We start from the raw sequence: 24,615 nt of genomic DNA, 5'->3' as shown, positions 1-24,615 counted from the left end.
AATGCTAAGCCTACAAATGCCACAGCATGCATACATAATTGTGTTTACATGATGATATTGCATGTACTGCACTTTTCATAACAGAGTTTGATATTGTTACCACTGTATACTACCTCTCATTTTAATAACAGAATACTTTCTAAAGTAGTATCAATTTAAGTCAGATAATTTATTGGGAATAAATAATCTCTTACTCATCATATTGTAGACCCACCCAAATTACTTCATTTTTGCACCTCTTTATAGAGAACTAGCTCAGAACTCTTGCAGGCCATAAAGTTAGACAACAAAAGCAAATCTCAATGCAAAATTATTTCCTATCTCACCAAATTTATTATTATTGATCCAATTAGGAAATGTTGCCATCATCATTCTGTTCATATAGCTTTGCTTTAGCATATTATGTGTAAGAGAATAACTGACGTCCTTGGGAATTACTTTTACTTTTTAACAAAGACCATGGAAAAATATTGTACTTTCATCATTTACATTAGCAACTTTGCCACAACTGCCTACAATGAGGCAAATGGGATTAAATGAAAGATAGCATGTTATGCAAGAATGATGCTTTATTTATTTTTCGTTTAAAAAGGAAAAAGTATGCCTGATTATAGTTGAAAAAGTATAAAGAATATCTGAAATTGAGAAAACTTAAGGACAAAAAGGATAAGAATGGAAAAATGTCATACATACCAGTAGTTTCTTAATGCATTTTATTGTTATACAAAATATTACTCACAAGAACTATGGAACAAAGAGTAGAAAAAAATGTTCTTTATATCAAAATTAGATAACCTTGCTTTAGACTGCATTACTAAATACTTCATTATCACACTGTGCATCCCCCAGGAACCAGGAATTAACAATGGTAAAGAATTGGTTCTTTGCAGGACTAAAAAAACTTTTGGTTCTGGCCAGCTGCAAAATACCCTCTATATTAAATGACATTAAGACAATGAGATTTTTTTTAAAAAAAACTACAGAGCAGTAAGCATGTTGCCAATTATAGTCTTCATGGCCACTCGAATGAAACATAAATCATCAGTGCAAATTTTATGTGTCACTAAACTGGAAGGACCAATGATAATGAAGTCTGTTAGTGAAGAAAAAAATCCAGGTGTTTTTCTACAGTATTTGAAGTTAATGTGAAAATAACTGTGAATTTCTTCAAAATAATTGGTTGTTCTGATCAGCACCATAATTTGTGAAAAATGTGAAAAGTTTCATTTATATACCAACATTCCAACATTTTGTTCTAATCAATAGTTTTATATTTATGGGGTCCTCAGTGCTGTCTGAGCTTGGTTGTTGGGGATACCTTTTCGGCATCCAGTAGACATGGGCGTTCTAATTTCTAATCTAATATGAATTCATCCCATGGCGTTATGTGCGTTTAGAGCTTTGTCATTTTCCCCTTCTTTCAGTATGATCCATGACTTTAATTTATTTAGAAAATGTAACTATGACATTTTGTCATCAACCCTTGATTAATCAATTTAGAGACAAGTCATAAGACAGTTATATAGAAGTACTGTATAACACCATATGAACCAAATGTAAAGTAGAAGTATGGGAATACATTCCTTGCAGTTAATATTCTTTGAATACTTATCAAGAATCTTATCGTATCTTCCATTTTATACATTTATCAGTTCATTCTAAGTTCAACTCATTGGGTGTTAACTGGAGGTACTTTAAGTAAAACTACGGTGTCACATTGTGGCTTAAACACATGCCACTTCCCATTTTTTTTACTCATGGTTAGCTGAATACTGTAACTGTTTGAAAGTATAATATTGATGATCCTTTCCCTTCATCTGTGCATACAATGGGAAGCAGTATGGGTTTCTGTATGGGTAAATTAATGTAACACTGATTTTTAGAATTCCACTTCTATATTGCAGAGTTATAGTCAAAATAGCACTATTTATATATCAGTAGACTGGCTAAATACCAACAGACTGACCAGGTTTGTCAGTAATTAAAATTATTTTTTGTTGTTTACCCTTAAAGGGGAGAGTCTTCAAAGAAAACAGGTCTGATAAGTTTTCTGTGCTACAAAATACTGATCATTTAAAAGAAACAATAGATAAAAGGAAAATGGAATAGAGTGGTTTGAAAGACAAAAGGCAAGACATATATCAAGATACTGTCAGCAAAACGTAATTTTCTGGATAAGTTATTTTATACCCAATTGGAACATAAAGAAATCAAATATTTTAACAGCAGGGATGTGATAGAATTTGCTTTGACTAATATTCTTTGCATTAATGTTGACCAAATCATGACGGTTTTTGTATTTGTGAATCTAGTTTGTCTTCATAATAATGATAAAATTATTAAAATCATGATGATTTAAAAGGAAGACAAAGTATTAAAAGACATTTGGCATGAAAATAAACTAGCTGATAATTCAAAGTAGGCTGCCAAATCATAAAATTAAATTCTGCAAGCACTTGTGATATATCCATTAATCTAGGGATCAGCATGTTGTACTTACTGTACTCCCACTAGATCCTTTACAAAAACTTCGCAAACTTCTTAAGTTTCTTTGTTTTGGGAAGGAGGTAACCAAGTTATACAACGGCACCTGGGTCTAGAAAATATATCTATCCCTGCATTAATCACATAGCAACTGTAGAATCTTAAAAACAATTCACTCTTGGATTGCACCACTATATAATTACTTAAATGCTTTGAATAAAAAGCTCAAGATAATAAATTTCTGCAAATATCTGAAGTACACTTAAAAATATATACAACACATTTATTGAAACATAATTTAAATTCTTGGAAATAGTAGTACTCTTCCCTATTTAGACCTTTTCATTCTTTTTTTTTAAAAAAAGGTTATTTTTCAATTAGATGCAAAATGTTCAATATTTTGGATGAAAGACTGTTTTTTCATTAATTTGCTGAAAAGTCCATTTGGGTTTGCAAGCAGTGTTTCATGCTTTCCACACTCAACTATTCTGCCTTGGTCCAGAACTGCAACAGAATTAGCATTCTGAATGGTGGAGAGTCGATGAGCAATAATAAGAACAGTTCTGCCTTCCATCAGCCGGTCTAAAGCTTCTTGGACAAGATATTCATTTTCAGCATCCAAAGCACTAATTAATGAATAGAATGAAAAAGGAGGTTATTCTCCACATTACTAATTTTAGTGCAGAGACTTCACTAGACCATAATTGTCTGTACAACTTTTTGCATTTCATTTAAAATTTAAAATTGTTTTTTAAAAAAATATTTAATGGTGTCAGGATTTTTAAACAAAAGCAATTATTTACAATTTTGAGAGATTTGCTTTCAACAAAGAGAGCCCAATATTTCACAGATGTCCCCAAAACTGAGTTAAGACATCCTCATTTTTAATCTGCAATTTAAATACCTCATTATAGTGTAAAGAAATATTATAGAACCATGAAATAGGAACGACTTAGGGAAGCTTGACAGTGTTAGCATACTGTGTTGTACAGGCACTCCTCGTTTTACAACCATTTATTTAGTGACTATTCAAAGTTACAGCAGCACTGAGAAAAATGACTTATGACCATTTTTCACTATTAGAGTATCCCAATGGTCAAAATCTGGATCCTTGCCTTGTATTAATGACAGCTGCAGTGCGAGCAATCAACCAATGGAACAGCTTGCCTTCAGAAGTTGTGGGAGCTTCATCACTGGAAGCTTTCAAGAAGAGAATGGACTGCTATCTGTCAGAAATGGTGTAGGGTCTCTTGCTTGGGTGGGAGGTTGGACTAGATGACCTACAAGGACCCTTCCAACTCTGTTAATCTGTTAAATATGTTCTAGGATAATGTGTTTACGTTTTGTGACTTCTGACAAAGTCAATTGGGAAGCTAGATTCACTTAACAACTATGTTACTAATTTAATAACTGCAGTGAATCACTTAACAGAGGTAGCAAGAAAGGTCATAAAATGGGGCAAAATGTACAACTGTCTTGCTTAGCAACGGAAATTTTGGGCTTAATTGTGGTTGTAAGTCAAGGACTACCTGTAGTACATATGCAGTCTTCCAGAAAGCAGGGAAGTTTGCATACTTGTACAAATCCAGCCATAAAGTCTGTTTAATTTACATCTATCCTGAGAATTGTATCTTTTGGGTTGGATCAGATGAAGTAGTTCACCAGCCTGGCCTGCATGTATCCAAATATATTAGAGCACACTCTTACAAACCCTTCTATTGAATTGGCTAGAAGCATTATATGTATGCACAACTTCAAATTCATAAAAGACATCTGAAACAGTGTGTTATGTGTCCTTGCCTGAGCACATATGGAATTCTGGCAGGATGTTCTGACATGGAAGAAAATAGCTGCTCTGGGACAGATTCTGATCAATAAAGTATTTGCCCCAGAAGACCTGGCTAGTCACAAAACACCATTTATTGCACAACAAACTTATGAAGTTGTTCACATTTCCTCTGGTATCTAGGATGCTACCCCTCCTGTTTAAAAGAAGAGCAGTATCTGAACAATGGGAGAAAAAAATGGAAGCTACAAAAGAACATTCCACACTGAGGAAACATATGTGCAATGTTTTGTCATGAAATCAATAGTAAAAATACCAGAAAGTCTCATGGGATTGAATATTAATTTAGTAAGAAACAATTTCAATATTGTCCAAGCTACCCATAATTTTCCTAATTTTTATTATTTACCTTGTTGCTTCGTCAAGGAGAAGAATTTTGGGATTCTAAAAATAGAACAAGTACAAAAATGTTGAGATTAGAAGTTTTTGCAAAAAAAAAAAAAATAATTAAAGGGACGCCAGTTTTATTAGAGATTTTAATAGTCATCAAGAGATGTTTTATCTAAAGCAATACTAATAAATTACTGAAATATTTTATTACAAAATACAAGAGGGAGAGGGAGGAAGAAAGAGAAAGAAAGAAAGAAAATTAAGCTAGAAAAGACATGTCTTTTCAAAGCCTTTTTCTTTCATGTAAAAACTTGGTTAAACTTTAGTAACTATAAGACACTGAAAAGACTGCATTTTAAAAATAACCTGCAAACTCTACTACTATTATATAGCCAACCACTTTAAAATCCTTTAAAATCCTGATCAAAATTATTGTTTTCTTAGGGTTAATGAGTGATGGTTTTCATACCTGGCTGTTTTAGGGAAAAAAAATAGAATAAGGTTCAATAATTACAAGATGTTTTACTACTGTTCAGAAAAGGCACGTAACAGCAGACTATTAAAATACACCGGTGCAAAATAAACAGTATATTGAAAGAATTATTTATTTATTTATTTAATTATATTTCTATACCGCCCTTCTCCTGCGGGACTCAGGGCGGTGCACAGCCGAGATAAAACATAACATATAAAATTTAAAAAACAGTTTAAAAACAATTAAATAATTTCGGCCCAGTAATTAAAATAGAATAATGTATAATGTATAATGTATAATGTAATGAATAATGTATGAGAACTACCTAGAAATGCAATGAAAGCATGAGAGTCCCTATTTCTCTTAATTCAAATCATCTTTGTCACATATTTTCCTTGCTCCTTTTCTCTCTTTAAAGGCACAGAAGAAAAAAGGCTTACCTTCAGAAGAGCTCGAGCAATTGCAATTCGCTGCTTCTGCCCACCTTTGCATAAAAAACATAACATAAATATTCCATGCATTTTATGTACTTTTTTTTAAAGAACTCTGGCAATCAAAACAAATGACATGTACCAGTACATGAGTTTTTTTTATTTTCTGTGGAAAATCTGACTTAAATGGAGAAAATGATTACGGCACTGCAGTTTGACAACAAGATTATTTTAAGCATTTTAATAAAGTTCAAGAGTGAAATCAGTACAATCAAGCCTGTGCAGTTCTAAGAAAAGGTGTCTAGACCAGTGTTTCTCAACCTCAGCAGCTTTAAGATGTGTAGACTCCCAGAATGCTGGCTAGGGGATTTTGGGGAGCTGAAGTCCACACACTGTAAAGTTGCTGAGTTTGAGAAACACTGCTCTAGATGCTGACAGAATAGTATTTGTCAGTAGAATAGAATTCTTCCTTTCTTCTTCGCCATCTCCCATAACTACACTGACCACATTTTCTTGGGGAAAAAAAGTAAAACAAACCTGAAATAGGGGCATATCTGAAAAAGGTTGATAAGGATATTTTTTTTTATGTTTATGACAAAGGGAAACTTTGCCAGAATGCCTATTGTAATAAAAATATCTAAAATCAAACAGTATCTTATTTTAAAAAGACAATTCAATTTCTACATTTTTCAACTAACTGTGAAAAACTGCAATTTGCACAGTAAAAATTAAATGAGCAAAATAAAGGACAATGTTTTTGAAAAATAAATAAATCTAAAGGACAATTTTCTGAAATGCAGATAATCCTCAACTTCTGACACAAGTGAGCCCAAACTTTCTGTTGCTGAGTTTTGCCCCAGTTTAGGACCTTTCTTGCAACAGTTGTTAAGTGAATCACTGCAGTTGTTAAGTTAGTAATACAGTTGTTTAGTGAATCTGTCTTCCCTATTGACTTTGCTTGTCAGAAGGTCCCGGTGACTCTGGGACACTTTAACCGTCATAAATATAAGTCAGTTGTCAAGTGTCTGAATTTTGATCATATGACCATGGAGATGCTGCAATGGTCATAAGTGTGAAAAACAGTCATAAGTCACTTTTTTCCATGCCATTGTAACTTTGTACAGTCACTAAATGAACTGTTTTAAGTCGAGGACTACCTGTAAAGAACTGTCCTTTATAATAAAGGACGTATGGTCTCTGCACCCCTATCCCTGGAATCTCTTGGGAAGGTCAGAAGGTGTTTTAGAACAGATTTGTCTTATAGCAAAATGAAATGCACAGCAGAATGAGACAGGGAAAGATAATTCCTTTTATAACAGCTGTAAATTACAAAAATTGATTTTTAAATGACATAGTCTTACCAGAGAGAAGAACACCTTTTTCCCCAACTAAAGTGTGGAATCCTTTTGGAAAATTTTGGATAAAATTAGAAGCGTTTGCAATTTTGGCAACTCTCTCGATTTCTGCAGGAGTTACTGTGGATGGATCCTCTGCGCCGTAGGCTATGTTTTCAGCAATAGAGCATGAGAACAGAGTGGGTTCCTAGTGTATGAAAAAGCATAAGGAATATGGCAACACAGGTACACAAATGCCCAGATGAGATCATAAATGAAATAAGTAACACGTGACCATAGAGATTAAAGGGAATACTTTTTTCCCCTCATAAGCAGTGATGAGTACAAGTACGATTGCTTTAAAGGGGCATGAGGCAAACTGAAAAGCTGGAGGGGCAAAAAAACGTTCTCTGACATTTTAAAAGAAATTAGGATCAGCAAATACTATAAGAAAACTTTGCTCCTTTTTTACCTGATTTACTGTTCCGATATTAGTCCTGAACCATAGTGGGTTTAGCTGACGGATGTCAACCCCATCAACAGTAATATTTCCTTCAATAAATTAAGAGTATGTTGTTAGATAATACGTTAGACAACAATGAGGGTAAAGAGATTAAAAGTATACAGAAGTTCATAATGACACCCTATCAAATTAGAAATATTTTTTTAGAAAAATACTCTCGGCATGAACTGATTTCACCTTGTATAAAATAAGTGATTTCTAGAGATATCTCTCTTTCTAAGAAATTATGATTCCAGGACATTCATGTCAAATCCTATCAAGAAAAGCATAGGGACAGGCAGTTTATATATACATTGCCCGAAATATTGCCTTAACTGTAAAAAAAATACAAGTTGAGTGAAACATGAATATGAATTTGTTGTATATATTGCTCCTATTTCAGTAACGGAAAGGCTCAAGTTATAAAATGGCAATGATGCATTTTATCTCAACTTCCTTGTAAATAGTCTTCCAACTGATTCTATAAAGGTCATACTTCTCCATGAGCAAATTGTGTTTTGATCTCTAATCAGAAGTATACCCAGTAACAGATGTTCAAACATATTCACACAAACACGTAACTACCTGAGAGTGGATCATAAAGCCTCAGGAGAAGAGATACAACCGTCGATTTGCCAGATCCACTTGGGCCTACTAGGGCCATGACAGAACCTGCAGGCATGCTGAGAGAAAAGTCTTCAAAAATCAATGTTTCTGGACGTGTTGGATATGCAAACTTGACACTTTTGAACTCAAGAGCACCTCTGAAAGCATCCTGGCTTAATACTGTTCCCTCTAAATAGACATGAAAATCCAAAAATGAAAGTAACATCAATAATATATCATTTTAGTAAAGACAAATCCAATTATTTGCAATGAAAAATTACTAAAAGAAAACAAATATGGTTAATAGGATACTTTACTAAGATTCTGTAAACTAGAGTCACTTGAATCTGGGCATTCTGAAAGATGAGTCATCAAATAATTTGGACTTGTCTGCTTACAGAACAAGGTCTGCTGTTGGTACATTCAGGAAATGAAACAACTCCTCCTCTAGTGCCTCATAGCCTAACGTTTCTAAGACCTGCTGGTTATGGTTGAGTTGGGCCCAAAGGTACTTACTTACTTACTTCACTTCAAAGGTTCTTACTTCACCCCAGAATTGATAATATACAGGTAGTCCTTGATTCACAACCACAGTTTGAGCCCAAAATTTCTGTTGCTAAACGAGACAGTTAAGTGAGGGGCTTTTTATCCTCACTTACCATCTTTCTTGCCACAGTTTGTTGAGTGAATCGCTGCTGTTGTTAAGTTAGTAGCACCACTGTTAAGTGAATTTGACTTCCCCATTGACTTTGCTTGTCAGATGATCACAAAATGTGATCACATGACCCTGGGACACTGCAACCGTCATAAATATGACTCGGTTGCCAAGCGTCTGAATTTCGATTTTGTGACGATGGAGATGCTACAACAGTGTTAAGTGTGAAAAACAGTCATAAATCACTTCAGTGATTTCGAACGGTCACTAAATAAACTGTTGAAAGTTGAGGACTAACTGTAATTAGGTCACGTTTCCAGTAACAGCAACAAAGAACAGAGAATACGAAATGAATGAATTATGATTTTATGAAAGAAGGTAGAATGTCACAGTGTATATGTCACAGGTAGAACACAAATCACTCATATTCCTGGCAAGGGATTATCAAGTCTTAAATCATTTGTTTATGTATGTATGATGTTACTGATCAGAGTGCTAACTCCACTTCAATTTCATTTCAAACTGTCATAGGTGTGGTACCTTTATAGTGTTTTACTGCATTCTATAAGGCACAGGCAGATAAGTTATTGGAGGGTGGAGTGGGAATACACAGACACACACACTGTATGTATAGGTATATATGTATGTGTACACATTATATATATATTCCCACCCCACTGTCCAATAACTATAGTAATATAAGCCATAGAGAGGCTGCAGTCCATAGCCAGTAACATAATGACATTGTTGTTATTTTCATTTTGTCAGCAGGATTTTCAAGGGGAGAAATGCACTAACCATAAGGCATCCATTTTGAACACCATGAGATGTGAAAAGTAGTTTAGGGAAGTTTCAAAATTTTAACTGTTTAAAAGGATGCACACAAAACCTGCACCATAACCAATTTATGCATTGTATTTTGTGGCATCAAATGAATAAATCTATTCTTTGGGATCATTTATGACATTAAATGTGTAATTAGCTTACATTCTCTACTAGAATAATTTCTAATTTATGAAAATGTGTGATATTGCATGATGTATGGATATTTTACCATCTTAAACAACTGCAAAATATTAAGAACATTACCATTAAAAGGAAGTTGTGGCTTTCGATCAATAAGTTCCCACAGGCGCCCTCCTGCACCCAAACCTTTCATTAAATCAGTATAAAAAGCGCTTAATCCTAGGAAAGAAAGAAAAAATACCCCTATTGTTATACATGTTCAAAAACAGGTATTGCATGTTTGTTAAACAAGTTCTGCCAATCAGTGTACAAACAGCTAGAATGAAATAGCCAGCTAGTACAGCTAAATAAAGCATAGCCTAAGATTAGGTTGTTTAAGGCAGGAATAGAAATTGGACAGGGGCTTTACCTTTCTTCCTTCATTTTTACCCCTAGCAGCAGAGAAAATAAGCATATAGCCTAGAATTATTTATTTGCTTCCCTTCCCTTTCTTTTTAGTAAAGAATATCCATAAAATGGCTGGCAGAACTTCTCTGAGTAGGTTATCTCTCACATTCATCAGAGTTGGAATTTGTTAATTATTCAAAAGGTTAGGTCAGTGTTTCTCAATTGTGGCAACTTTAAGATTCCCCAGCATCTAGCTGGGGAATTCTGGGAGCTGAAGTCCACACATCTTAAAGTTGCCAAGGGTGAGAAGCACTGGGCTGGATGAATGCTCTTGCTGACCCCTGACCCCTCTAGCACCTGAAGGATTGTTTAGTCAGTTTGGTGCAACAAGAGCTGTTCTGTAAGGAGAGGTTAACACTGGTCAGACCAGCTAGCAATTTTGGGAAATGCACTCCATACATCTGCAGAAAGGCAAAATGGAGATGGCTGATCTTTTGCCTTCTGATCTGATATTTTGTCTATTTGTTTTAAAATTTTACTTTTTAAGAATATATTACCTCTAATGCTTATGCCAACCCAGAAAGCGTACATTAAGAAAGAAGACAGTTCACCAACAGTCAAATGGGCACCACCCATCAGTAATCCTCCTTTGTAGAGAACAAAAAGCACAATCAAATTGCCTGATAACCCCGTCTGTAAAGAAAGGAAAGGGAAAAGTACTGATTGCAGGATTTTAATGTAATTCTTTAGATTGATGGATGAATATGACAAGAGAGGGAAGAACAGGCACCCTTCACCCACTTTGGCCTAAAATAAAATCAAGATTTCTATCATAATAGTAGTCTTAGTATTTAGAATTCCATAATTAAAAATGCCAATCCTTTAATACAGATTATTTTAGAGATTTTTGGGCATTTTTATATGACTACCCTGTTTTCCCCCAAAATAAGACATCCCCTGATAATAAGCCCAATCGGGCTTTTGAGCACATGGCAATAAGGCCAAGTGCAGGGGTGAAATGCTCCCGGTTCGGACCGGATCGCCCGATCCAGTAGCGATGGAGGTGGGTGTTTCGGAGAACCGGTAGCAAAAATCCCTACCTCCCCCCCTCAATATGCCCAGCTGAGCAGCACAATCATCAGAGGCTTTTTTTTTAACTTTTAAAAGCATTTTTTCTACAACTTCTTCGGCCGAAAAAATGCTTTTAAAAGTAAAAAAAAAAGCCTCTGATGATCGCGCGGCTCAGCTGGGATCATCAAAGGCTTTTAAAAGAAAAAAACCCTTTTTTTCTTTTAAATGCCTCTGACGATCCAAGCTGAGCTGCCTGATGGTCAGAGGCATTTAAAAGAAAAAAAGTCTCTGCTGATCAGGCAACTCAACTGGGATCGTCAGAGCCTTTTGAAAGCATTTTTTTACAACCTCTTCACCAAAGAAGGTTGTAGAAAAAATGTAAAAGTAAAAAAAAATAATGGCCACGCCCACCGTCACATTAACTCCCCCACCAAGCCACGCCCACAGAACCGGTAGTAACAAATTTTAGATTTCACCACTGGCCAAGTGCTTATTTCAGGGTTCAAAAAAAAAATATAAGACAGGGTCTTATTTTCGGAGAAACACGGTTGCATTTTCAATATCTGATCCAGAATCCAGTTCCAAATGTACCTGGGAATGCTTTGTCTATTTTTAATTCTACTCGGATTTTGAAGTTTACCATCACAGGTCTATTTACATAGTAGTAAGCTTACAGAACTCTAAAGCATCAGGCAATCAGTGTTTTTAACTTTCTGGCCAATTGTTGATCCCAGAGAATATCAGCCAATTAATGATCACTTGCTGGCTAATACTGTAATGCAGTGCTTCATCCCACACCCCTCAGATTCATAACTAAACAAATGCAGTATCTCATTTGTCTTTTCAAAGTAAAACAGGACGAACTACTTGTGTGTGCCCGTGCTTCTGTGCTCACTTGGGTGGTAAATTTCATTGCCTTTCAAACTTAATGAAGTGTTCAAAGGCAATAAGAACACTGAATGTGAGGAAATACCATTTCTTAGTAATCCTAGAAATAGGTCTTGGGGAAAAAGGAACAAAGTAGAAAAAAACAGTGCTGTAGTTCAAGTAGAATGACTGCAGGAAGGACAAGCACAAATGAAAACGCTATGTGAAAAAGAATCTGAATATAACTTAGTCCCCCAGTAGAACAAATGGAATGTGCATATAAGGAGGATTGTAGAAGTTGTTTAGAACAATGTGAAAATAATTTTAAAATACAATAAAAATATGTGGAGTTATATTCATGTGGCATATGAAAAAGGAGGCTTATCACAATGATAAGGGAAAGAAACTGGATGAGAGAGAAAAATTCAAATAAAAGAATTCCTGCAAAAATTGATGAAACACATTGTGTAATGTATATATAGAGAAAAAAAGATAGTTGCAAAGAGAGCAAGGAATAACATTAAATAAGGCAAAGAAAATGTGGAGCAATTTTAATGGAAATAGAACTTTGTTTCAGAAGTGGATGAAGAAAGCTAAACAAAAAATCTCTACCAGAGTGAATGGTAGATAAAATGATCTAGGACCTTACTGAAATGAGGAAATGCTGGAATGAACCAGCATTTGAGAGATCTCTTATGAGAATGACAATGGTATAATGAGTGGAACTGAAACTTCCAGTATTTTAAGTATTATTATCCAAGAAAAAAATGATGAAAAAATGCAACAAGAAAGTTGAAAAATGATAAAATTGCAGAAGTATACAGTCTAATGGAAGAAATGTTAAAATATATGGTTTGCTCATAGAATGGCTGTGCAACATTTTAATTTGTCTGTGAAGATTACAGCAGTACCCTATGTTTTGAAAAATGTTCCTTTATACAAAGGGAAAAATCCACAAGGGCATTAGTTTGGTGGGAAAGTGGCAGTTTTCTGACTCAAACATGTTAACAGATGACAATGACAATTTGGGGAAGTACAGTGAGGCTTTATGCAAGGCAAGGGGTATACAGATGAGAGACTTTTTTCTGCTTTCCAGGCCACATAAAAAATAATATTTATTTTGAAGGCAACATATGCAAGGCCGAGCTGAGGACTTTGTGCAGTATCTGTATGACAAAATCGCTCAGATTCGGGAAGGGCTGGCCTCTGACTGGGTATGTCCGGACGGGATGACTGAGGCAGGTCTTGAGAGTGTTATCTGGGGGGAGTTCGATCCTGTGGCTCCCGAGGACATGGACAGGGTCCTGGGACGGCTGAACGCGACCACATGTTTATTGGACCCGTGTCCCTCCTGGTTGGTACTGGCTTCCCGGGAGGTGACACGAGGCTGGCTCCAGAAGATTGTTAACGCTTCTTTGAGTGAGGGGGTCCTGCCGGCCGCTCTGAAAGAAGCGGTTGTGAGGCCCCTCCTCAAGAAGCCCTCTCTGGATCCGGCTGTTTTGGCTAACTATCGTCCAGTCTCCAACCTTCGCTTCGTTGCGAAGGTTGTTGAGAGTGTGGTAGCGCAACAGCTTCCCCGGTACCTGGATGAAACTGTCTATCTAGACCCGCTCCAGTCCGGCTTCCGGCCTGGGCACAGCACGGAAACGGCATTGGTCACGTTGGTGGATGATCTCTGGAGGGCTCGGGATAGGGGTTGCTCCTCTATCCTGGTCCTGTTAGACCTCTCAGCGGCTTTTGATACCATCGACCATAGTATCATGTTGCACCGGTTGGCGGGGTTGGGGGTGGGGGGCACTGTTCTGCGGTGGTTCTCCTCCTACCTCTCTGACCGGTCGCAATCTGTGTTGACGGGGGGGCAGCGGTCGACCCCGAGGCACCTTGCTTGTGGGGTGCCACAAGGGTCGGTCCTCTCGCCCCTTCTGTTCAACATTTATGTAAAGCCGCTGGGTGAGATCATCCGTGGCTTCGGGGTGGAGTTCCATCAGTACGCTGATGACACCCAGCTGTACATCTCCACCCCAGGCCACCCCAACGATGCCCTTGAAGTGATGTCCCAGTGCCTGGAGGCCGTGCGAGCCTGGATGGGGAGAAACAGGCTCCGACTCAACCCCTCCAAGACCGAGTGGCTGTGGCTTCCAGCGTCCCGATATAGCCAGCTGACGCCATCGCTGGCTATTGGGGGCGAATCACTCGCCCCCACGGAGAGGGCTCGCAACTTGGGCGTCCTCCTGGACGCACGGCTGTCTCTAGAAGACCATTTGACGGCCGTGGCCAGGGGGGCTTTTTATCAGGTTCGCCTGATACGCCAGTTGCGCCCCTTTCTAGATCGGGACTCTCTACGCACAGTCACTCAGGCACTAGTCACTTCCCGCCTGGACTACTGCAACGCTCTCTACATGGGGCTCCCCCTGGGGTGCACCCGGAGGCTCCAGCTGGTCGAGAACGCGGCCGCGCGGGGGATTATGGGGGCGACGAGGCGCTCCCATGTGATACCTCTCCTGCGCGAGCTGCACTGGCTCCCGGTGGTCTTCCGGGTGCGCTTCAAGGTGTTGGTGACCACCTTTAAAGCGCTCCATGGCTTAGGGCCGGGGTACTTACGAGACCGCCTACTGCCACCAATAGCCTCCCACCGGCCAGTACGCTCGCACAGAGTGGGCCTCCTCAGGGTGCCGTCCGCCAGACAATGTCGGCGGGCGACCCCCAGGGGGAGAGCCTTCTCTGTGACGGCGCCCACCCTCTGGAATAACCTTCCCCCAGAGTTACGTATAATAACAGACCTCCGGATTTTTCGTCGGGCCCTGAAAACCTATTTATTTCAACTAGCTGGGCTGGCTTGAGCTAAATTTTAAATTGATTTTAAATTGGGTTGTTTTAATTTACGGCCAGAATATTTAATTATTTTAATACTGTTTTTTAAATTTTGTATGCTTTGTTTTTACTTAGGCTGTGCACCGCCCTGAGTCCTATTTGGAGAAGGGCGGTATAGAAATTTAAACAAATAAATAAATAAATAAATAAGTGGTATACAGATGTGGTAGAAGGTAGAAGATGTTTTGCAAAAGTAGAAAGTTATGGACAGGTACAGTGAAAAATTTTGATATAAATTAATTTCAGTTCCATTTACTTTTCTGCTTAATTTTTTTCTTAACATTTGGTTTTTTTTTGGCCTTAGCATTTCTTGCTTTTTTCCTGTTCTCTGCATAACTCTATGAGGGAGATGGGCAGTTCAAAAATGTGATATATAAAACAATAAAATAAATAACGTTATCTAAAAATAGAGTGAAAATATATTTATAAACCATGATTTATAAATAATTTCTGTAAACCTATTTAGTACATTAGTTTATTGATGGTCATGATAAAAGAATATGCAACTACATCTATATCAAAATAATAATTTAATTGTTCAAGGAAACATTTATCAGAAATACACAGATGATTCCTCACCTTCTTCATATACTTACTGCTCCAAAGAATCCTGCTCGAGCTATTGCTTCCTTTTTGGCCAATTGTAGCACATACTGAATCTTGTTGTCATATTTTTCCATTTCAGTTAACTCATGTCCAAAAGCTCGAACTGTTCTTAAATTTCCAATCCTTTCTTCTGCTAACTGTAGTAAACAAAATGTAAGAATTAACACATTTCCCATAAGCCTACCTAGATTGTTCTCACTATATGTTGCTATTAAACTAACAGTGGGTCTTTTCCACTATACTATTTACATAGCCTAGATGCATTTATCACCCTGTAATACAACATATAAGGCCAGGGAAGAATGAATTACCCTATATCAAGGCTGTCAATTTTTTTATGTCCATTCACAAACCTATATTAAAACTACTTCCATAATGAGCTATTTCTTTTTAATCAGCCAAAATTAAAAGATACTTTTAAATTATTTTATCTAAGAGTATACATTTCTAAATACATTTGGCAGCATATTATAAGAAAGAGAAAGGCAAAATCCTTCTAAAAGGATAGCCTAATTTGAATTATTGTGTAATTAGAACAGATCAATTCACACTGAACTTCCCAAAGAACAATCCCCAAAGAACAAATCCTTCAAGCATCTTGAGCTATATAAGAGTTTTGAGATGTGATTGTACGAAAAAGAATACTTCAAATTGGGGAATTACAAGGATGGCTATGTGGAAATGACTTCAATCAGATTCCTAGTGGGAACTTGTGGGGGATGTGAATGAAAAGAGAAAAGACCAGAGCAGTTCAGCACTATTTTTCAACATTCTCATTTGAACAACTGAGAAACTACCTGTGTAGCTTCTGCAAGGGAATCCTGTGTCATTCTAGCCAGTTTTCGTAAATATGTTCCATAAAGCACACCTATGACAGCCAGGGATGGTACGACAGTCAGGACGAATGTAGCAAGTTTGGGAGACACAAAAAACTAGAAGCAAAAAAGCAGTGATTAATTTTTAAACAGTTTACAGAGGCTTTGCTAGATCGATAAATCAAATGTTTCAACTAGTCCTCTGTTAACAATGGCAATTGGACCAGGATTTTGGTTGCTTCTGAATGCTGTCGGTAAGCAAACCTGCATCATTGTTAAGTGAGGATGTCACATGGTCACCTTTTGTGACCTCCTGCCAGCTTCCCCATGGACTTTACCTATAGGAAGCTGGCAAAGAAGGTTGCAAATGGTGACCCTATGACAATGAAATGCTGTAATTGTGGTCCCGGGACCAAATGCCCAGATTGTGATCACATGACTAAGGGGGTGCTGCAATGACTGAGGATCAGTTTTAAATATCACTCATTTAGCATTGTCACAACCGTATAGTTCACTTACTGACCACATGATTTGCTTAACGACCACAATGAATTGCTTTACAACTGTCATAAAAAATGGTTGTAAAATCAAATCAGGTGACCTGCTTAATAACCACAATTTACAAATTCCATCCTCAGTTGTGATTATTGAGTAAATTATTATCTGTATGTAAAACTGTCTGTTTCCTTTCAATTTTTTTTGCATTTAAAAAAAAATTCTCATGTACTAGTTACTGAATTCAATACTGTAGTTGTGCTCAATAATTGCTGAATTATTTATTTGATGTTCTGCCATAACCATTATGAGCAATAAAAACTATTACATAGGACACAGCTATCAACGTTCCAGTCACTTTTATAATACAATCTTATCCATGCTACAGGATCCAACTGCATTATGACTCAAAGTAGAAGGAAGAGAGACTAACATGATACAATGATTAGAGTTTTTTTAGCTTTTCTGTTTTATATCTTGCGACCTGTCCACCATTGTTCATATAAAGCAGAGCACTTGGGAGTCTTTTTACTGCTAAATATAAAAAGCACATTTAGAGAGCGCAGGTTTAGTCTAGTAGTTAAGGTACTAGGCTAGAAACTGTGAATTCTAGTCCTGCCTTAAGCATGAAAGCCAGCTGGCTTTGGGTCAGTCACTCTATCTCTCTCAGCAAACAACATCAAACCTGGACAACGAGCTAATCAATCAATTCCTGTTGCAACTAATGGAGCAACACTTGGTTGATCTGAAAAATCAGGATATTGACTTCAAGGATACTTGGAGTCAAAAGACTCTAGATATTCATATGTAATGTAACATTTTTGTCTATTACAGAGCTATTGATGGAAGGCTGCAATTGTATGATTTTTTTTTATTATGGAAACTATTAATCTGTGGTATAAATTGAATGCTGTAACTTCTGTCCATTGAGTTACCTTTTCTTTCCTAACATATAATTAAATATAGTAGTATTATTTGCACTACATAACAACCTAGTGCATACCTAGTTCAAGGTATGCACTTAAACCACATTGTCTTTGGTTGAGCAATGTCATTGTAGCTGGTAAATCATGATTAATGGCAAAGTGATATTTAGTTATGGTATTTATGTCTTTTTTTCTGTGGATTATAGTATGAATAAGACATGCATTCCCTAATTCCCTAGCAATATCACTGCAAGGTAAGATGCGACTGAAAAAAGAAAGACTGATTTATAGTCATCCAGTGAGTTCGAACCAGGGTCTTCCCTAGTCCAACTCCAACTTTTTAATCACCACACTAGTTGATTAGATATTTTTCACAAAGCTTTGCTAAAATAGCTCCTCAATGTAATGTGCAAACCTAGTTATTTAATTTCTCATCTATTTTAATACAGTAAATCTATGAAGATGGATGGTGGGAGTGGGGAAACAGTGTTATACCAAAGGATCTGCAAAAATGGAAGGAGAACAATGCAAACACATTCATACCATCATCCCAATAGCAGCTGAAGCCTGTCCTGCAGCTCTTAACCCATCCGAAAGGTTTTCAGTGACTGAACGGCCCAAGAGAGCTGTGTCTGAAGACAAGCGATTAATCAGCTCCCCAGTGCTGGTTTTGTCAAAAAAAGCTACTTCTTGCTTCAAGAGAGAAGAAAATATTGTTGCTCTTAAACGGTTCACAATTCTTTGCCCTAAAACAGTCAAGAGGTATGGCAATTTATAGACAGGATTTTAATAGTTAAAAAAAACTTAGCATTATGAGCATTCACCAAAGTTATTTGTGATAATCCAAGCTCTCTACCATTTACATTCTGATGTCCTTCACCTGTCTCATCTATATTTACCTGTCCCAATTGTGGGTGATACTACGTGAGCATCTTTTACCAACCGCCTAAGCAGGATTTCACAGTGGATGTGCTCCAACTGTTTGAAACCAAATATAGATACGATTATTGCATTCTACCTTGATCATCTTATCACTTCCCTTCCTATTGCTTACTTTGAATTTCAAGACTACTTGTTGCAGATCTCTCCAGCCGCGAGGAACCTAGGAATCACAATTTAATGAACTTTCATATGGGCAGAGCTGATTATTTCAAAGATCTGCTGATGGATCACATCCATTTGTGTTTGACCAATTCTTCAGCTAGGGCCATTTGACTCTACTATTACTAGAATAGCCATATCATGGTGAAGATATTTTCTTCATCAGTTCCAGTTCTGTAGAATAGCCTCTCACCAGGCTTATGTTTGGAATCATATCACTCACAATTTAAAAAGCAACAAAAATGCTTCTTTTTCATGGCCCCCTATGAAACAGATTTAAAATAAATGAATTCTTACCTATTAACTGTATTGAGATGGTTATTATATGCTATGTACTTTTAGTATAAAAGCTTCTTATTTTACATTATGATATGTTTAAGTGTAATATATTATGTTCCAACTGTAATTTTATTCTATGTCCATACTATGGTCACTTATAATCTCATAATCAATAAAACAATAGTTACTATTATACTGTAACTAGATCCTATTTATCAGCACTGAGAAAGAAATGTATTGTTGGGTCCTTGGTGCTATCTGAGCTTGGTAGTTTTTTTGCAGACATTTCATTACCAAACTAGGTAACATCATCAGTGCTAGATGCTACCTAGTTTGGTAATGAAATGTCTGCAAGAAAACAACCAAGCTCAGAAAGCACCAAGGATTCCTCAGTTCAATCCCGAGCTACAACTATTCTATTGATAAAAAATGTGTTGAACAGAAAGGCAGAAAGGGAGAGAGGTATATGCATATATGAAATACTGGATCAAAAAGAAATATTGGTTACAAACACAAAAGAAATAAGATGTTTTGTGCATCTTGGTAGTTAATTTATAGGACATGATTTTGTGGCAGAAAAGGGCATTTCAGCCCAATTTGTTCATTTTTTTTGCTTGTTTCATCGAAATTATGCGGTAATTTTTTTGTTTGTTTGTTTCAATGGCACAATTTCTATAATTGGAAAAAAATTCTAGGTCACATGTGGATTGCAGGTTACAAATGGCTCACCCTTGATCTGATAAAGGAGCAGCCTCACCATCCACTGGCAAGAAGCTCTTGCTATATCTTGCTGTATCTTATTTACCAATGGCTTATATAGCTGACAAAATGATATAATTTTACACGCAATTACCTGAAATCTGCATGAGGTAGACACGTATTCCATTGGCAGCGGCACCAAGTATAAATATTCCAGTTAATAAGGCACAGAGCGTGGATAGATTCTCTGCAAGTTCACCAGCTTGATTTGTGTAAACAACATCAATAACTTTCCCCAAGAAAAAGGGGGCAGACATAGTGATGACACTGGAAATAGCCAAAAATCCAACAGCAGCTGGATAGGAGGGAGGGGAACAAACATATTATCTTTTTAGTAATTATTCCAAGTTTTACATTAAAATTTCATAAAATCCTTAAGCTCTTTATAGAAACAATTCAAAGAAATATTTTGAATGTTTACATTATTCTAGTGTATTAACCTGAAAACTGTGAATGTAAGCTTTATTAGCTTTTTGAATTAAACACAAGGTATTTTACAATCTCCTGCTTGTCAATTTAGCATAATCGCAGGTGTGGCTGTGTGAAGGACTGCATCTTAAAAATTAATAAATATGGCATAATATTACCAAAATCCAATGCATCAGATACATAGAACAAACTCCACTTTAGTGATCTAATTCACATAAACCTAGTTTACACAATAATTCACAATGGCTGGCTTTATATTGATGAAAGTCATAAACTACAATTTACAAAGCTTAATGACTCAGCTGACACTATGGTAAGTAAAAATCAAACAAGCCACACTATACCTTACCATTATTTGTACCCTAGGTCACTATTTTAAGGAACCTGGCGTAACAACTTGAAAGAACATTAAACTAAACCCACTTTTGTAAAACCTCCAGTATCACCTGTAAATTATATAAGGGATCATTTTACAATCCCATATATGTAAACTACATTATTATTGCTACTTACATTCTATTTAAATTTATTTAAATTTATTTATATTTAAATAAATTTAAATTGTTCACATTAAACTTTGATTATGTTCAATTTACCTTGCTGCAGTACTATTGCGAAAATGAAACACTCCATGAGCTAAATCCCTATTCATTCTTTTTTATGCAAGATCTTAACTCTTGAACTAAATATGGATTCAAGTTTCATTGCATTCTTAATGCAGCAATTGACTTGAACAGTTTCATCACAAGCTCAAATGAAAAACTGTTTTACAGTGGGTGCAGCTGTGGGTATTATGTAATTTGATTTTGCAATATGGCATAGTATCAAGCAGTATCTTTAGTAATACACCTAAGAAAACTAAACATAATTATTGCAATGACTGATGTACAGGCATTATATCAAATCAGCAGGAGATTTAGACGAAAGTCCCCCAAAATACAAGGCAAGACTGGCAATTTGGACAACCAATAGCTTGTGATAATGGCACTGATTTGTGCCAACATAGGGTACAAGTTAACAGTGGGGAAATGGTTTGAGCTTTAGTTTACTTCAAAACTCCAATTCTGGATTTGCAAAAATGGGAATAAAAATCTAGCCAGCCCCATTTTTTCTGGTGCACCATGTGAATTACCCAGAGTGAGGTGGAGAAGTAGCAATTCATATGGATATCACTTATTGTTATTACTTTAGGATTTATTAAATTATTTATTGTAGTATTGTATTTATTAAATTATTTTCATATAAATATTTGGGGGTCAATGTACAATCTGAAGCTTCACGTGCTGATAAGTGGAAGAGTTTGGGGATCCCTAGTTTAGACCCCTCACATCTGGGATTGCCAAGAGTTAGCAGCCAACAAAGTTTCCTTTATTTACAGCAATTGCTGTCATCTAGAGGCTGTCCAGATTTTTGCAGCCTATATTCGACTCTCCTCGTAACCCTGAAATGCCCCCCCAAAGTATTACTACTATTCAAAGACATAGAAGAAAAATAAGAAGCAGCTGCCCAACAGTATATCAGAGTTAACCCTCTAAAAAGCAAACTATGCTGAGAAGTCTGGATGAAAGGCTTATCCATGCTGGTGAGAAATGATAACGGATGCAACTCAAGACTTCCAGAAGATAGTATAGGGCCTATACTATACTATAGGCAGTCCTAGAGTCACGACCACAATTGAGCCCAAAACTTCTGTTGCTAAGCAAGACAGTTGTTAAGTCAATTTTGCCGCAGTTGTTAAGTGAATCTGGCTTCCCCACTGAAGGTCAGAAGGTCGTAAAAGGTGATCACATGACTCTGGGACACTAACTGCCATAATTACATGCTAGGTGACAAGTATTTGAATTCTGATCACATGACCATGGGGATGCTACAATGGTCGTAAATCTGAAAAATGGTCAGAAGCCTCTTTTTTTGGTGCCGTTGTAACTTCAAACAGTCAATAAATGAATGTTTGTAAGTCGAGGACTACCGGTAAATTGGAATACTGAATACTATATATATACACACAGTATTGTAGTGTGCAAATGAAAGGAAATTGCAAATCTGATCCAGATATGGTGGGGGCATGAATAAAAGAGAGTTGGAAAGGACTTTGGAGGTCTTCTAATCCAATATGCAGGGATTTTGTGAGAAAGTCACAGACATGGGCTCTACATCCATGTAGATGTTAAATTGAATAGAACCCCTTTAGGATCAAAGAACTTGGGAGCTGAGATCAACCACCACTCTCAAAGCTGAGCAAAGGAGTCTATGGAGATTGTCAGTCATCCAAGGTCATGGTTGTCCCAAAGCAGTGGTGAAATCCAAATTTTTGTACTACGGGTTCTGTGGGCGTGGCTTGGTGGGCGTGGCAGGGGAAGAATACTGCAAAATCTCTATTCCCACCCCACTCCAGGGGAAAAATACTGCAAAATCTCCATTCCCACCCTACTCCAGGGGAAAAATACTGCAAAATCTCCATTCCAACCCCACTCTGGGGCCAGACAGAGGTGATAATTTTCGGTTCTCCGAACTACTCAAAATTTCCGCTACCGGTTCTCCAGAACCTGCTGGATTTCACCCCTGTCCCAAAGGTGGTTTTTCAATAGGCATCCTCTTGAAAAAGCACCTTCGGGACGAGCAAAGGAGTCAAGAGCAGTGCGGGGGCATCTCCACCAGTGACCATTGGTCTGAGCCCACGTTGGAGCGTGCGAAGGACAGGGAGACGGCTGGAAGGGAACAAGGAAACAGCAGCCAGCAGCGGCAACCTTTCCCTTACTACCTGCGGCAACCGGTTACGAGTTCCCGGGGAGAGGAGAGGTACACTGCAGGAGTAAAATCAACCCCACACCCCACCGGCCCGCGCCAAAGGGCAGCGCGCTTTGCAACCCGGGAGCTGCAGCCGAGGAGGCGGCGAGACCCGGCCGGAGAGGAGATTACCTGACAGTTTCCAGCGCTCCGGATAAGCCAGCGCCAAAAGCCTCTTAGCGTCCGAGACGGCGCGCTCGTTGGGCCCTGCCGCTGGGGGCTGCTCGGTTTCCTGAGGGTCGCCCGGCTTCTTCCCCGCAGATTCGGCGGCCGCGGTTGCCCAGGAGGAGGCGGCGCGGGAAAAGAGCGGCACGCGGCGAAGAGTGCCCGGGGCCAAAGCGGCGACCCTGTACCTCTCCGCGGTCCATGCCGCGCTCCCGGGAGCCGCCGGGTGGAAGAGAAGCCGAGGCCAGGAGGAGCTCCGCAGGCTCTGCCGCCGCCACAGCCGCACCACCAAGGGAAGGCGGAGAGCCAAGCCCGCCATTGAGCCCGCGGCGATTCCCTTCTCTCTGGCCGAGCGGTCAGAGGGCGGCCCCTCTCACGGGCTGGGTCGGCGCGGCCCCATGAAGCGCGGCCCAGCCCTCACTGCTGCCCGCAGATAAGGCTCCCGGCCGAGGCTTCCTCCTCCCTTTGCAACCGGCCGCCAGCGACCCTGGGCCGGGGCTCGGAAGCCGGCGGCGCCCTCTGCTGTTCCGAGCGTTCAGCCAAGAGCAGCAAGCCGTAAACCGCGGTTTGTGCACCGCAGTGCCCGAGTTGGTGCGGCCTGCTGAGTGCAAGCCGGCCGATCTTATTTAACCGGTTTTATTACGTAGTAAGAATCGAAGCCGGCTTGGATTCTTCAGGCTTTTTATAGCTGTCCGCTCAATTGGCTTAGCATCTGCATAAAACTGGGGTTCGCTTGCCTTCTTTTAGTGATGTTTGATTTCACGGGCTATCCCGTGTCATGATCCTGTCCCTCCAAGATCCTGCTTAGCTTTTGGCCTCAAACCTCTTAAAATAAGAATAAAATGAAATATCGCTTTCGTGTTTGAAACTCTTGTTAAAAGAGCACTCTTGTTCAAAGTGCTAAATTGAATTGTATAGCGCCATCTTCCAACTAGAAAAAAGAGTAGCAGTCCATTTTCCGGCCGTTCTATTGACTCTTCCCCAAAACTGTTCCTATAATAGTGTCACCCACACAAGGGGGACCACGACGTCCAAATGAAGCAGGTTTTTTTAAACTTGTGAATGAAATAGAAATCAGCAACGGCAAGGCTTTCAATCGGATTGAATTGGGTCACTTACAGCCCATGATGTCAGGCTCTGGCGGTCAATTCCTGTCGCAACCAATGGATCAACACTCGGTTGATGGGGGGGTGGGGTGGGGTGGACGGACAGGTTTGTATGCAAAACTTTTAAAGGAAGTTTGTAGAACAAATTTTGCATCTCAAAAACCACATCCCCTCACATACTGTAGTAATTGCATTATTAATATTTGCCTTAGACTTTTTAAAATGTGCTCAAATATTTACAGACTCTTCAGTTCTGAGTACTCAAAGCCACCAACTGAAGAATTAGCTGGTACAAACCAATATAAAGAATTCCAACTATCTC

At 38.2% G+C, this 24,615-nt stretch overlaps 1 protein-coding gene across 1 annotated transcript; it reads right to left on the bottom strand.

Annotated features, from left to right (window-relative positions):
• Window positions 1-554: 554 nt before the first annotated feature.
• On the bottom strand, window positions 555-23,832 carry ABCB10 (ATP binding cassette subfamily B member 10). The gene is made up of 13 exons (XM_034428362.3): window positions 23,155-23,832; window positions 19,901-20,101; window positions 18,211-18,413; window positions 16,229-16,363; window positions 15,422-15,568; window positions 10,574-10,709; window positions 9,753-9,848; window positions 7,988-8,197; window positions 7,373-7,452; window positions 6,928-7,108; window positions 5,576-5,619; window positions 4,680-4,714; window positions 555-3,110 (listed from the first exon to the last, which is right to left on the bottom strand). The coding sequence occupies exons 1-13, from the start codon at window positions 23,504-23,506 to the stop codon at window positions 2,858-2,860; spliced, it is 2,073 nt and encodes a 690-aa protein (XP_034284253.2). The 5' UTR covers window positions 23,507-23,832; the 3' UTR covers window positions 555-2,857.
• Window positions 23,833-24,615: the final 783 nt, after the last annotated feature.

The sequence above is a fragment of the Pantherophis guttatus genome, chromosome 1 (genome assembly GCF_059756535.1).
Source record: "Pantherophis guttatus breed Tessera chromosome 1, ASM5975653v1, whole genome shotgun sequence".
Lineage (NCBI taxonomy): Eukaryota > Metazoa > Chordata > Lepidosauria > Squamata > Colubridae > Pantherophis > Pantherophis guttatus.
This window is presented reverse-complemented; position numbering and strand designations above follow the sequence as displayed.